General features: G+C 35.4%; 1 protein-coding gene across 5 annotated transcripts in view; it reads right to left on the bottom strand.

Annotated features, from left to right (window-relative positions):
- The window catches only part of LOC142358610 (disks large homolog 1-like), a 126406-nt gene that overhangs the window by 91329 nt on the left and 19603 nt on the right, over positions 1-15474 (bottom strand). The window contains exons 1-3 of one of the 5 annotated variants that reach the window (XM_075410055.1): positions 9487-10067; positions 6614-6823; positions 5825-6241 (exon numbers count right to left, since the gene is read on the bottom strand). In XM_075410055.1, the coding sequence (XP_075266170.1) occupies positions 5825-6241; positions 6614-6823; positions 9487-9718 (859 nt within the window). In that variant the 5' untranslated portion in view covers positions 9719-10067. Of the gene's footprint in view, positions 1-5824; positions 6242-6613; positions 6827-9474; positions 10068-15474 lie in introns of those variants that run through there. The other 4 variants (XM_075410054.1, XM_075410053.1, XM_075410056.1 and 1 more) reach the window with 4 other exon arrangements.

Raw genomic sequence — 15474 nt, forward strand, 5'->3', positions numbered from 1 at the left:
GTTAAACTAAGAAAAGAACAAAAATAATCAAAAATGTTAAAAACAATACAAACTTTTACCAAGATCCTGCTAAATCTCGTGATATTAACATCTTCAGAACCCTTTCATAGTGTCGAGACTAACCAGTATCCCTATTTCAAGCCTTAAATAGTTTCATTGGCTCATAGAGATTCATAAACTTGGAAAAAAATTCTCCGAAATCTAGAAAAAATTTAATGTTCTCAAAATATTGCTAAAACACAAAAATTGTTCGAACTCCAATTTTTGTTTAGCCTATTAATATACTGAATCGATTGCGCTCTTCTTAGGCTTAATATTTTGTTTCAAAACTGTGCAGATTTGTGAGTTCAGCTTTTTATGTTTCAAAAGCTGAACACAAATGTCTTCAGCTTTGTGCACAGTACCTCTGTTCACAATCGTGTCGACTTCAAATTTTGCTGATCCACCCTTCCTAACAAGAGAGCCCATCCAGGAGCGCCACAGAAAAATTCTGAATTTTGGCTTCTAGCTGGGGAATGCGCCCCAAACTATCAAATTTCCAAGATTTGTTTGGCGGTTGGTCTACTTGTAGTGATTGTTGTTCTGCCCCCAAAAAAATTGCTCTCTCGAGTGTAAAAAGCTACACTCTGGATCACTGAATTAATAATCAAAAAATGTAATACCAGCAAGATGTAAAGTAATAGCCAGAAACCTATACTTGAACAATTTCAACAATCCAAGAGTAATTTTCATCAAAACTTATTACAGGTTCACTCCAAGTCAAACCAATTCGATCAATCTATCCGCAAGTATCCAAAACTCATTCAATTGACTTCTTAACTCAAATAACTCTATGAAGCTCAGCCCACCAGCAGCTCTGTTACTGACCAGAAATATATAATCCTCTCAACCAAAAATATCGATTACCTCTGCCGTTTCACTCACAGCAGCAACGAAACTACGTTCTTTCACCAAGTACTCACTAGATAACTACAATTTCCTCTCACTTGTGAACCAACTGCTCCACTTGAGCGTTCTCTTTCTCTCCTCTCACAAACCGCTGACTGACAAACCGCTGTTCTTCAGCCTCGTAAGCCTCTCCGAGTTTTTTTGTGCTTAAGGGTACTCAACCTTTCCGTTTTCATCGGCAATAAGGAACGTGTCGTTTCATTTAGAACAATTTGAGCCTAAGTACAAGTGCAATGATGAGCCTACAAGTTCAGTCACAAGATACAATTTATTTTGTAAATGTTTGCTTAAGTTGACCGGAATTCGGTGGTTTACTGGGTTTGCTAGTAGTAGTAGACGTTCTCACAGAGCATTAAAATTCAAAACATAGAATGAGGTATAAAGAGGGAGAGAAAGAGAGGGATTGATAGCAGCAGAAATATATAATGAGTCGGAGAGAAATAGTTTTAGAAATACGAAAAAACCCAACAGACAGAACAAAAGAAGGTTGAAAGCAGAGAAGGAAAACAGGAAAAACGAGTCTGGGAGAAAACCAACGGGAGCGAAAAGCTAAAAAAGAGGAATTAACGAGAAAAAGAGAAGGAAAACTCAAATTGATGAGAGAAGAAAAACCATAAAGAGCACAATGCAACAGAAACCATAAGAACATCAGGAACCCACCGAAAAACGATAGGAAACAAAAAATTGAATCAAAAACAGACAAATAAAAAAAGAAGAAATTAGTCAACAACCGAGAAAAGAAAAAGAGAGAGAGAGAGAGAGAAAAAGGAGGAAAAAGGAAAGTGAGCATGAGAAAGAACGCAAGAAGAAACGAAAGCGATAGAATGAAGGAAAATGAGACAGCAAATCATGAGAAAGTACAAAAACAGCGAGAGTGAGCAAGTGCAAAAAGCAAAAGCAAAAATTTGAGTGCAAAAAGAAAATATCACAGTTAGAGAAAACACTTGAAGAGCAGAGATAGAAAATCGCACAACAGAAAAGATAAAGAAGGAAACTGAAGAGAGGGAGAGATACAACAGTTCAAACGAGAAGAGAAAACAGATCCTGGGTGAGACAATGAATTAAAGTTCTCATAAAAAGGATGAATGTGCTAATGAGATTACGATGGATGTGCCCAAAACGAGGAATGTGCAGATAAAAAGGAATCGTAGGCAAGCCTTTGCGCGAATGCTTTTACGAATTAGAAAACCAGAACTGAGTTAAATGGCTGGCTAATGTCGCAAACAAAATTGTCCCCGAAACAATTAAAACATAACCGACTAGCGTCGGGCGAACTGCTCTCAAACGACCGGCGAGCGGTTGGCTTCGTCAGTACCTAGCCACTTTTTAGTGATGTTAGCTTTAGCTTGATTGAAGGGGCCTGAGATTTGGGTAATAGACGATGACATCAGGCCACATAACAGCCGAAGTGCGGCATCAACAAAAGAGTTAAGGAGAGAGAGATAGAGAGAGAGAGAGAGAGTGCGAGATTAAACGTGAGCGAAAAAGAGAAGGAAAGAAACGCCAGCCAACCCACAGAGAGAGAGAGAGAGAGCTAGGAATTTTTCCATGGTGAGATTCGACTCTACAACTTTTCTAGCCTTGTTAGTAAATAAATAATATAAAAAAACTGAAAGTGCAGAATTCAAAAAAAAGTTTGCACATTTCGCAGTAACAAAGTTCAAAAACAATCTTTGTCTCTGAATTTTTGCCATGTAACCCATCTGAAAGACTTAAAAAGCATCGTTGGCCATTAATGATCGTTAAACTCAAAAAAGGAAAAAAATATTCAAAAATTTAAAAACAATAGCAAATTTTAACAAAACCATGCTAAAATTCAAGATATTAATATCTTCAGAACACAATTCCATTGTCTCATGAGACTATCTAGTATCCCTATTTCAAACCTTAAACAGTTTCACTGGCTCATAAAGATCCATACATGATAACAATTTTTCAAATTAAATTTTATCAAAAAATTGCGAATACTCGAGTCATAAAAATAATGATAACCAATTAACTCTAGAAAGTAATTAGCAGCTTACTATCAAACCTCAAAGGAGATGTCTTGGCTCCTGAGGCTGGAAAACCCTAAAAAAAATGACAAACAATTTCAAAAAACAAAGAATGCCAAAAATTTCAAAAAAATGCTAAAACTCGTTAAATGTTATAATCTTTAGAAACACTCCATTGCATCTAGAAACAATAGAATAATTTATTATCAAACTCTAGAGGAGGTTCCTTGGCCCTTGAGTCTAGATAAACCTATAAAATGACAAGAATTGTCAAAAAAATTGAAAAAAAATCGACAAAATTTAAGATATTAAAAAGTTGAAAACTATTCGATGGCCTATAACAAATTTTCAGTAACCTATCATCAAGGCCTAGAGAGGGTTACCTGGTTCCTGGGGCTGGAAAAACTTTGATAATGACAATAAATTTGAAAAATTTGAAAAAAAAAATCAAGTTTTATCAAACACCTGCTCAAATTCGTGATCGTAAAATTTTGAAAACCATTCCATCACCACTAGAAACCATGCAGTAAACTACTATCAAACCCTAGAGAGGCTCCTTTGCTCTTGAGGCTGGACAAACTGAAAATCGACATAAATTTTCAAAATCCTTGAAAAAATTTGAAACTTTTGTCCAAAAAATGCAAATATTCGCAATGCCGAAACTATTCTATTACCACTAAAAACTATGCAGCAACCTATTATCAAACCATAGAGTGGGTTCCTTGACATCCAGCGCTGATAAAACTCGAAAAATGACAAAAAATTTAAAAAAGCTTGAAAAAAATTGTGAAAATTAGAATAAATTTGCGTTTTTAGCGAGCGGTTGTTCGTCAGTAGCCACGGGGCATGGGGGCGGGGGCCTGCATCGGGGTGCTGATGGAGGTGGCAACAGTCGGGTGGGAGCAACCGCACGGTGGGGGGCAATAGTGGGTGGGGGGTCAACAGTTGGGGGGGGGGTCTTCAACCTCTAAGAACCGCTCTTCACACTATAAGTATAAGTCTACAAAAGGGTTTGGGCCGAAACAGAGCTGAAAGGCTCAAAGAGCACTTAATGCCCGCTGGGCGCTACCTGTTTATCCCGTTTTTGGGGACGAAAAGTCAAAAGCGTCAGACGAAAAATCGGTCAAGCGAAAAATCGCATAAAAAAAAGACCGACAGGACTAATATAATTGCTACAAACTTCGTTTGAGAGCAATTGATAAAGAACGAAAATTATATACCTATCATGTTTTGTATTCAATAACTTCTCAGTAATAGCCCTTAATATGAAAAAGTCCTCTAATGAGCGCTAAAAAAATTGTATTTATTTCAAGACCTCAGTTTTGTCATATAATTTTTGGCAACTAACTTTGGTTATTGCATCGTCACAATTTGGGTCTTTTACACTTCACAAATTTTGTTCGCTGAAATCTTCTGTATTAGTTAACTTTCGTACCGTGAAACTTCGAAAAAACAAATTTCCATCATCCACCTTTTAATCCTTGACGTTTTCGGTGAGTGAGTTTTCCTTCACAAATTTTCAAGACAACCTTTTTTCATCAACAATTTTTTGACAATGAACTACGAAAAACATTGTTTTTTGGTCATAAACCCTCTTTGTCTTGACACATTTTCGCTCATTTACCTTTTTATTATCAGAAACTTTTCAGTCGCAGATCGTTTTCTGAAGAAGTTTTTGGTCACAGCCTGTTTCTGAACAACTAATCGGCCCATGATTTTTTCGACAATATTGTTTTTGTTTATTGAAACACCGATCATTGTCTTTTTCATTAACAAAAAATTACGCCAACAGGCATTTTTGCAAAGCATTTTTCGGTAGATGACGCGACCTCTCAGCAACATTTTGGGTCAATTACCTTTTGGCAACACTTTTCGGTCAATGACCTTTTTGTAACATTTTTCGGTCAATGACCTTTTAGAAACATTTATCGGTCAATGACCTTAGAGCACGCGTTTTCGGTCATTAACCCCAATTAAGCAACCGCTTAACCGTGCTCTTCGGCAGTACTGTTAAAACATGCTGCTCAGTGATGCCTCTAAAACATGCGCGCCTTAAGTGTTCACGCGATTAATATATAGAAGATGAATTAGATTTCACTCCAAATTACATTGCTCAAGTTCGTTCTGTTTGTTTACGTAGTAAATATGTTCAGGATCAGCCTCAGGACTTTACAAACCAATTAAGTTCTTAAAATCTAAGTAGCGTCGAAATTTTCATTAATCTTAAAACAAATTTCAAAACATTTGGCAAATTGCCGAAAAATAGCCACCGTTGGCCCGCTTGGCGCATATTGGGATTGAAACAGAAAAAAAAATAAGAGATACAAATTGACAAATTTTTCTAAGCGTCATTTTCTTTTATTTGGTGTGCAAATTCTGCATATTCGGTTAGATTCTAAAATTACACTTAATCCAGCTTTTAAACTGAACGCTATTAAACAATAATAATGCCAGCTATAATAATCGCTTTAATGAACTTTGATAACCTAATGCACTCTGACTAAATGACCGGGCTTTATATGCTTATCCTACTTCTTTTGATCTTTTGATTTTGCTCTTTTGACTTTGACCGTATTCACTACATTGCGTAATTCAATACGTGAAAGAAATTAAAATCCATTCAGTTGAAACAGTGAGTGAAAGAAGTCAGAAGTCAAGCGTGAAAATCGCGACTTATGTACAACGAAAAACGTGATCAGAAGGTAAAGTGAATTTTAAAAAAGAAGATCGCGTAAATAATAGCCGTTGAGAGGCTGACGGCGGCTATTAATAATAGATATAATTTATTAGACCCGAATATTTGTAGGGACTGAACAAGTCAATGGGTCGTTCCGAAAGCTGACATTGAGCCACTGAACATAGATCAACCATTTAAATTTTACCTGGAGCCGATTTCGGGGGAAACGGTCTGGCCGGTGTAGCTGCCTCCATGCTATGGTGACCCTGGACTGTCATGGGCGCTTGTTGGTTAGGATGGCCACCCCGCTGCATAGGAGGAGTGGGAACAGCACTTCCCGTCATCATGGTCGCCATCTGGACTGGGTTCAGAGTACCCCCTACAGAACCATAATGAGACATTACAGTGAATTGGCTTGAGGTAATCCGTTGTCCACTCTGAAAAGCAGCTTCGCCGTCCACGATGCATGACTCGTAGTACTCCTGTATGTCCAACAGTGCCTGGAACAGTTGTGATCTGAACACTGTGATCACTCTCTGGACAGAATCACGCAACTGTTGATCGGCTGGTCGCGTCAAACGAGAGTAGTAATCCTCCAGAAGTTCAACAGCACGCGCAGCTTCTGAAAGACAAACAAATAATAAACAGACTTAAATATCGCAGCTAAAGCTATTAAATCCATCAGTTTGAAAATAATTATTTCTCTACTATAGAGAACTATTTGCCAAAAACTGATAAAATTGCAGTGCAAATTATCGCCTTAAACGATTCACTCAGTTATACACATTAAAAGGCAGAAAGGGACTGAAACAGATAACGTAAATGATTAATTATTTGATGATGCCATATTAGTTTTACTTTCCATTCCGTTAAGAATCGCACTTCGACAATTAAAGAGATTTCGTATGTCAATAAACAAGCGACCGATCCAAAGTATTCGGTTATAATTCCTCAGTTTAGAGTGTCAGAAATCAATCTTCTCTGTTGGTCATACTTTCACTTTTGGAATGCGCCATATTGTAGAGGTTCCATGCAGTGGCTTCTGCATTGACACTGTTGATATCATTGTAAGACTTAGCATGCACGACGTGCTCTATCGTCGGATTGGATCCAGTCACTGAAGGAGCCTTACTCATGCCGCTAGTAACTCCAACAGTGTAACTAGTGTTATTAGCAACCACTCCACCATTAAGGCCAATGGCCCCTGCTGTCAAGCGCCAGAGTTACAAGATCACATCGCACCTTTTTAGTACACTCTCACTATATTGGTTTGAAATGAGTGCTTCGGAGGTTCTATGAATGCAAAGAAAGAAAAGAAAGAAAGAAAGAAAAAGAAAGAAAGAAAGAAAGCAATGAAGCAAGAAAACAAGAAAGAACGAAGATAGAAGGAAAAAAACGACAGAAAGAAGAAAGGAGGAAAAGGAAAGAAACGAAAAGACAGACTGAAAACGAAAGAAAGAAATAGCGGGAACCCCTCCACCATTGAAGTCAATGGTCCTGTTGTCAAGCACCAGAGTAACAAGATCATATCGCACACTTCTTAATACATTCGCGCAAAATTGCATTGAAATGAGTACTGTGGAAGTCCTATGAATGCAAAGAAAGAAAGAAAGAAAACAAGAAAAGAAAGAAGGAAGACAGAAAGAAAAAAACGACAGAAAGAAAAAGCAAGAAGGAAAAATAAGGAAAAAGAAAGAGAGAAAGGGATACCTAACGTAAATGCCTAATTATTTGATGGTGTCATATTAGTTTTACTTTCCATTCCGTAAAGAAGAGCACTTCGATAATTAAAAGAATTGACAAGAATGTCAATAAACAAGAGAACGCACCAAAATAATCGGGTATAATGCCTGAGTTTAGACTGTCAGAAATCAGTCTTCTATTGCTCATACTTTTACCTTTGGAAAGCGCCAAATTGTAGAGCTTCCATGCAGTGGCTCAAAAGTGTTACAGTGGCTCAACAGTGTTACTATTGTTATTAGCAACCACTCCACCAATAAAGCTATGGCCTCTGCTGTCAAGCACAAGAGTATAAGATCACATCGCACACTTTTTAGTACATTCTCACGATATAGCTTTGAAATGAGTGCTTTGGAAGTTCTTTAAACGCAAAGAGAGAACGAAAAGAAAGCAAGGAAGCCAGAAAACACGAAAAAAGAAAAAGAAAAACATAGCTGGCAGATTGCCAGAAAATAGCCGCAATAGATTCGATTCGTAGATCGGCAGTCTAAAAAAAACAGTAAAAAAGACAGACCAAAAAAATTCGTCTTTTCATTGAAGGCTGATCTGTTATATTTTGATTAAAAATCTGTATAAGTTATTGCTGCCTCTATTAGCGGATCTCAAATAACCTTCATTTAGAGTGATACACACCCATTTGACCTTATCTCTTTGAATTAAAGTAAATAAAAGTCAATTTCAAAGTGAGGAAGTCATTTTTGAGAGTGAGGTAAGTCAAGTGTGACCAAAAATTTAATCACGCGCATGAACAAAAAAACTCGCTCCACTAAGAGCGAAAAATGACGTCACACATGCAATTCGGTTGAAATTGCATGAACGAATGAACAAAAAATGGCTGTGACGTCATATGGTCGTAACAAAAATCATGACGACGAAATAAAAAAACATAGCAGGACAAGTCCTGACGTACAATTCAAAGAATTTTCATTGACTAAACAGAAAACTAGACCAAGAACGGACTATTAATGGATTGGGAAAACCATTTAGAAAAAAATCCGATCCAAAAAATTGAAAAAACCGTAAAAATCAAAGTGAAATTGCCGCATGTGAACAAAAAACCACTACCGAGAAAGCGAATTTTTGTTCAAACCCCGTTTTCTCACTCTACTTTAAATTTAGATCGAAAAAATTTCACGCCGCAAAACCACTCGCTTTTTCGCTCCACTTACTGTTTCGGCGTGACCAAAATCACTACTCCAATTTGACTTCAAAAATCATGAAAATGTGTGAAGCGCCCCAATACAATTCAAATTCTTTGAATTGTAAAAAACCAAGAGAAGGCCAATAATAGCCTCAGCCATCGCTGTGCGGCTATTAATAAAAAAAGAAGGAAAGGGAATTAAATACCGTAACGTAAATGCCTAAATAAACTATGATGTCATCAGATTGGGGTACTAGAGTGTTTGAACAACAGCACCACGCTGACATTTCTTTGTTTTCATAAGCGAAAGCAAAATTAGTAATACCACCAACAATTTCTTCTTTAAAAACCCTTGTAGTCATTTTAAATATTTTTTACTCCCAACACCTCAAAAAAAGAATTATGATTAACACTGTATAAACTAGGCCTATATATAACTTCTACGAAACTCCTGAATGTGATTGGTCAGTTTTCTACCTAATATGGTGACTCATCGCGCGCAAAGGAAATTTTTCGACCTAATATCAAGGGGGACGTTAAACTCCATGCCGCCTAGTACTGATACACGTCCTTTACGTATATGTTACTTAGTGTGTCTTGAGGAATGCTTTCAAATTGATCTTGTCAGACTCCACTTCGCCAAGCTTAACAGTTTGCAACCGCTTAAACAGCTTAAAAATTTTAAAAAAACTGCTGTATCTTTTGCGATCGCTTGTTGACCTGGTTAAAAAGAGCAGGCTTCCTCAATAAAAATCATTTCTCTAATTTTAATAGTCATAATTGTATGATCAATGGAGTCAAAAGCTCTAGATGAAAAAAAAACTCAGCAAGAGGTCAATTTATCATTCGTTTTTTTTTATTTCAGGGCCCTCAGAACGAAAACTGATTTTTAAAATACGAACAGAAAACAGAAAAAAAAGAACTATTACTCTTTAGTACTCATTTCAACTCAACGAGCGATGTGATCACATAACCCCGAGCCACACCTAACGCCTGCTGCCCTGCACGACGTCCAGTCGTGTTCGAGTGGAAATAACTGGCGGGAACGTGTTGGTGTTCCGGAATGGTAGCATTTCCCACAATTTGCTGACTAATCGTGTTGAGATTGGAAAAGGAATTCGGAATTGTATAATGACTCTGATCGCTAATTGGGTAACCCTGTGCTAACGAGCTTAAATGGGCACTGCTTTTGCTATCTTTTAAAGCATAAAATGACATTGTTTATGTATCAATAATTGTAAGTAAGTAGGCAACAATGCAACTAGAGAAAGTTCGAAATTAACAAAGTGTGAACTTTTTTTGAGTGGAAGGTTCCATATACTTTTGAAAGGAAACCTGTGAGTTTTAATATAACGTTATCAAGGATTGCACTAAAATGCAAAATATTTAAAATGCATTTTGACTCCCAAAACTGTAGACGATTGGTAATAAATAATTGATTAGAAGAGGAACTAACAAAGCGAAGTGATACACGCAAAAAAGATACACACTAAGTCAGTGTGCTAGAACTAAAAAACAACAATTTGATTAGAAATAAATATACATGGTATCAACATGAGTACACGAGCTGGCACAAACGTGGAAGGAAAATGCACAGATTATTTGGAGCCGACTTCCACTACGCCGCATCATGAGAAAATTTCAACTTCCGTTAAAACAGAATTCTGAGCAGTTTTGAAGCCCATCTTAGAGAAATTCTAAAAGACGTCAAATTATTCATTAAATCGATTAAAAATAATAAACGAAATTTGACCAAAATCGTCAAAAGAGGATCTCATCATTGGTTCAAGTTCGCCTCAACAATTGCCAAGCAGAGATTAAAAAAGAGTCCTTTCCTCAGAACGGAAGAGGAGACTTAAAACGGAAACAAAATACTTGAAAAATGAAAGCAGAACTCGAAATCGAATGATTTCGAGTATACATTTTACAAAGAATTGCATATCACGCTTATCAGGTTCCGTATTCCAAACTTTGCCCCCTTTTCAGTTTTCCAAAACAGTTTTCCTAAAGCACGATTTTTCTTATCGCAAGTGTGACGCACTACTTCAGCAAAAAAATACTCTCCCTCTCCATCTCTCTGGCTCTCGCTCCCTCTCCCGATCTCTAATAAAAAAATAGTATTATTAACTAATATCCAACTGAAGGTACACATTGGGTTGTCATAAGAAATTGTATGAATATATATTACTTTGATAGTTTTAAAAAGTGATCATAAGAAATACTTTTCGTCTTATATACTTTTTTAGTGTTATTGTTTACGGTGTAGTAGTAGCAATGACAATACTGACATTGATTATGATATTGATAATAAGATATTCATAACAATATTGACAAACAGCGAAGCTGCGACGAAGTCGATGATAATGCAACTTTCCCAGAAATTTTAGATGCATATCAGGACCTAGTGAATGTGGCAAGACGTATCTATTAAAGAATCCAATTATAAATAGATTATTATTTATAAAGCTGATGTTGCATTTATTAGAGATATCAAAGATCTAAATTCACCTGGCCAGTTATCTAAAGACAAAGAAACTTAGAATATTTGATGATGTTCGAGCTAAAGCACCAATTATTAACGAATAATTTTGTAGAGGTAGATAATTGTGATATGGTATATCTTAACCGAAATCTATTTTCATGAGATAGACAGTGTTCAGGAGAATTGTAATCTGTTTATATTGATTGAAAAAAAGAGATAAGATTATTCTATGTACTCTATTCATTCTTTTGTTACATTTTGATATGATATGTTGGTGCAAAGACTCCATACCATTATGTATAAAACTAGATATTATTGCGAATATTAATGCTATTAAAACCCCTTATATAAAAAATCTTATCAGCTGTATAATTACCTACAAAGTAAATTAATTTCTCAAACCCTTGTAAAGATGCTATTGAATTCTCAATAATAAAATCAAATTCTTCTTAACCTCTATCTTACATTTCATTTATTCTTATCAGTTTCGGTTATAACATTATCACCTGTTTGTTCTTTTACTATCTGAGCTATTTCTGATAACTCATATGCTCCAGGTGGTTGTAGATTCTCCATATATAATGTTTTCTTATAGATTTTTAATGCTTTTTTTAGACTTTGTTTAACTGTGATAGGCATCAAATTATTGAGCGACTTCCTCTTTTCCCACTAAACTTAAAACAATGACTCTGTCAACCACAAACTGGTTAGAGACCAATCCCGAGAGGAAGAAGCTTTTCGTTTCATTAGGAACAAAATTGTTGGATTCTGCTGCTATTTTTGTATATCTTCAATTATTCTCAAAGCCAGAAAAAAATATGGAAGTCATGTATGTTAATGGTCGAAGTATCATAGAAAAGAGTTGCAAATAAAAAACTTACTGACATAGGAATAAGCTTCATCAACGGTATTTCTGTCTGAAACAAGGTTAAACTGCACCAATAACAGTGAACTTATCGAGCCAATCAAGTCACAATTTCTGTTATTGCGGAAAGCGATAATTATATCGACGAGTGGTGTGTTGCTGATAGTCCGAGTTTTCAATCCCAAATTACGCCCTGACCTTCCTTTTTCATCTAATATACTTGACGCACTTTGGGTAGAAGTGATTTGCCCAAAAAACAAAAAAGCTTACTTGATCAACATCTCCTACAATCCCAACAAACTGTTTCATGAGAAATTTCTGGATCAAATAGCTCGCTCTATTGCCAAAGCGGTAACTGACAACAAATCAATAATTTTAATGGGCGACAAAATCAACTATTTGAATCACAGAGATAAACTAAACTTACAACCAGTTATCAAACCTTATCACCTAAAGGTGACAAACAACCTGGCACCAACAAAAGCAATCGATAGAAATTTATTAATCATAGATTGAGTCAGCATTGAAACGAATGAAAAAATCCTACAACAAAATATTTGATCCAACTATGCAGTCAGATCATTTTGCTCAAATTCTAATTCTTTCAACCATCAATGCGAAAAGAATTATAGCTTTACGATAGAAAGAATTATACTCAACTGAATTCAGGTAGAGGTGATTTGCCCAAATGTATAGATTATACAAGTGCATCACTCCTGATCAAATCTGACAAGAGTTTGAACATCAATGAAAAAAAAACAATTTTAAAGCATAAATCTTTGAAAACAGAGTTTATAAGGAACAACAAGTAAATTTTTTCTTTAGCTGATAAATTTTCTTTCACAAATGCACTCAAAACGAAACTTAAAAAGACGATTATCTCCGTGAAAAATCAATCGAGTAGTTTTTTGTACTAAAAACCGAGTTAATGTTCAGATAGCAGAGCTTTTGAAAATTTCCAATATCAACTTACTGAAAGTTCAAAGCCAGAGAAAAAAGGAACCTCACAGTAGTTCCGATAAATATAGTGGGAGTTTGCCAGGCTGATGTATAAAACGATGCGCATACAGTAGGATTTTGAACACAATGCGCTGCCTAATGCGCAACCCTAAGCTAAATTTTGATGCTACATAACCTATAGTCAAAATTAATATAAATTAAAACTGATGAATTATCTATTCCTAATATTTCAAATTATTGTTAACTACCAACCTATTCCTAATCTTAATACGTTACTTCTATACCACTGTGTACAGCCGTCGCTTACTTGCTTCAACTAAACATAACCGACTAAACGTAGGACGAATTGCACTCGAACGACTAGTGGGAGCTCTAATCAATTGCAGCCTGCTTCAGTCGGGGGGGGGGGGGGCTTCAAAAGGACTAAGAAGTTCAATAGAGGGCTTCAAATAACCACATTAGAGGTTAATATATACCACTATTCAGAATTAAAGTGACAAATGGCACCAGTTTCGGTGCGCTTTTCATTTGACCCTTAGCATGAAAGCGCCGCCAATTGAGTTAAGCTTCTTGAAATTGTGATTGAGAGAGAATTTTAGATCACGCGAAACGCAAAAAGTCAAGGGCGTAAAGGTCACTCGAAAAGTCAAAACGGTCAAGCAAAAATTTTGCATAAGACAAACATGTTTACAATAATTGCTTCTCTACGAGAGCAATTCAAAACTTGAATCTACATTTGAATGAAAATTTCAAAAATCCGCAACAAAATATAGTCGCAATAAGAATCTTCTAGAATATTTCCACTTGAGTGGACCTTTTACATGTCACTCTCATATTTTTGATATTCATTCATTCTCAGTTTTAGATTTTGAGTTTAGTTTGTTTTCGCCGTGCAACATGTGTGCGTAACTATTTTAGTTAACTTTGAATTAGTTAACGGAGTTATAACACATAACTGGTAAAGGTTCTTTTTGTTTTGTTTTAACGCAATGAAAAAAATTGTTAAAACTGGGATTTTAGCGTAGTTACCATTTTTAGATGATTTTCGGGTTTTTATAATCTTTGAAAATCACTTAAATAACGTTATATTCATATTTTTTTTATCAGAGTAGTTGTAGTGATCGAGTTTCTCTTCAAACCACCAAATCAAATATCAACTAAACTGTTCTACCCCGTAAGTAGATCTGATCTTCATCAAAAGGCAATTGTTTTTCCATTGCTATATATCCAAAAGTTTATCTATTTCTAAAATAGGTAAACTTTTGGATATATAGCAATGGAAAAACAATTGCCTTTTATTGCTTTGTATTGCCTTTTTTAAAAATTACATTGAATTATACTTTTTTTTGCAAAATTTTTCTTTGAATTGCTGCACCAAAAAAGTTACCTTTGGTAGCTACCACAATACATTGATGGTTATTTTTTTAGAAAGAAATTTTTCTTTCCCAATTTTAGAAATTGGGAAAGAACAATTTCTATCTAAAATTAAATAACTATCAATGTATTGTGGTAGCTACCAAGGTAACTCTTTTTGGTGCAGCAATTCAAAGACAAATTTCGCAAAAAGTATAATAATTCAATTTATTTTTTTTTAAAATGCAATACAAAGCTATCAATCATTTTTCATCTGAATTGCTGCACCAAAAAAGTTACCTTTGGTAGCTACCACAATACATTGATAGTTATTTATTTTTAGATAGAAATTTTTCGTTCCCAATTTTAGAAATTGGGAAAGAACAATTTCGATCTAAAATTAAATAACTATCAATGTATTGTGGTAGCTACCAAAGGTAACTTTTTTGGTGCAGCAATTCGAAGAAAAATTTCGCAAAAAAGTATAATAATTTAGTGTAATTTTTTTAAAAAAATGCAAGACAAAGCAATCAGTCAGAATTATGATAAGTGCTATAAAATAAAGCAATGTACCCATTGAACGCTTTTATTAGTTAACTATAAGTTGCACGCAGACGCGTAATAATATTACAGATGGCAGTAAATTTAGTATCTCGAGTAAAAATTAGCATGCTAAATTGCTGTAAATTTTGTTTGTTAGTATCTCCAGTCAAATGAATGAAATATTCGATAAAAATTTGGTAGATTTCAAACAGTGAAAGCAAGACGACGTTCTTAGCCAATTTACCGGTTTTGATTTTATTGCCCAAATTAATGACAAGAAGACCGCCCACCTATATATTCCATGTGCGTCTTTCAGAAAGATCCTAACAAATCAAAAGCTCCAAACAAAATTTGTGCACTGAACTTCAAATCCAAAATAAAAAATGCTTTCAGATTCAAACTAAGGAAAAATCCTATTTATGATTTAGTACTATGGTCTCCTTTTGCTTTAAATGTAGAAACGACTTTCAGGAAACTAAGAACCAAGCGTAGCAAAATAAACAAGCAGAGTCGCTTTTATTGATAAAAAATAACTATGCCGTCGATGGTTTTATAACTAGCATAAATAGCAAGTGTAAGCATAGAATAGTTCACTATTATCAGCAAAATATGAAGCGAGCTATTCAAAATGTAACAAAGTGTAGCCAAAATTACAGCATTCGAATGAAGGTAAACAGTTATGCAGGGAAAGAAAGACTTCAAATGTCCCCAGTTGGAGCTAGCAGGAACTACAAGAAAGTTGTCGCCACAACAAAGGAAGAAAGAAAGGGG

This window comes from Convolutriloba macropyga, chromosome 2, assembly GCF_964194025.1.
Source record: "Convolutriloba macropyga chromosome 2, txConMacr16.3, whole genome shotgun sequence".
Classification (NCBI taxonomy): Eukaryota; Metazoa; Xenacoelomorpha; order Acoela; family Convolutidae; genus Convolutriloba; species Convolutriloba macropyga.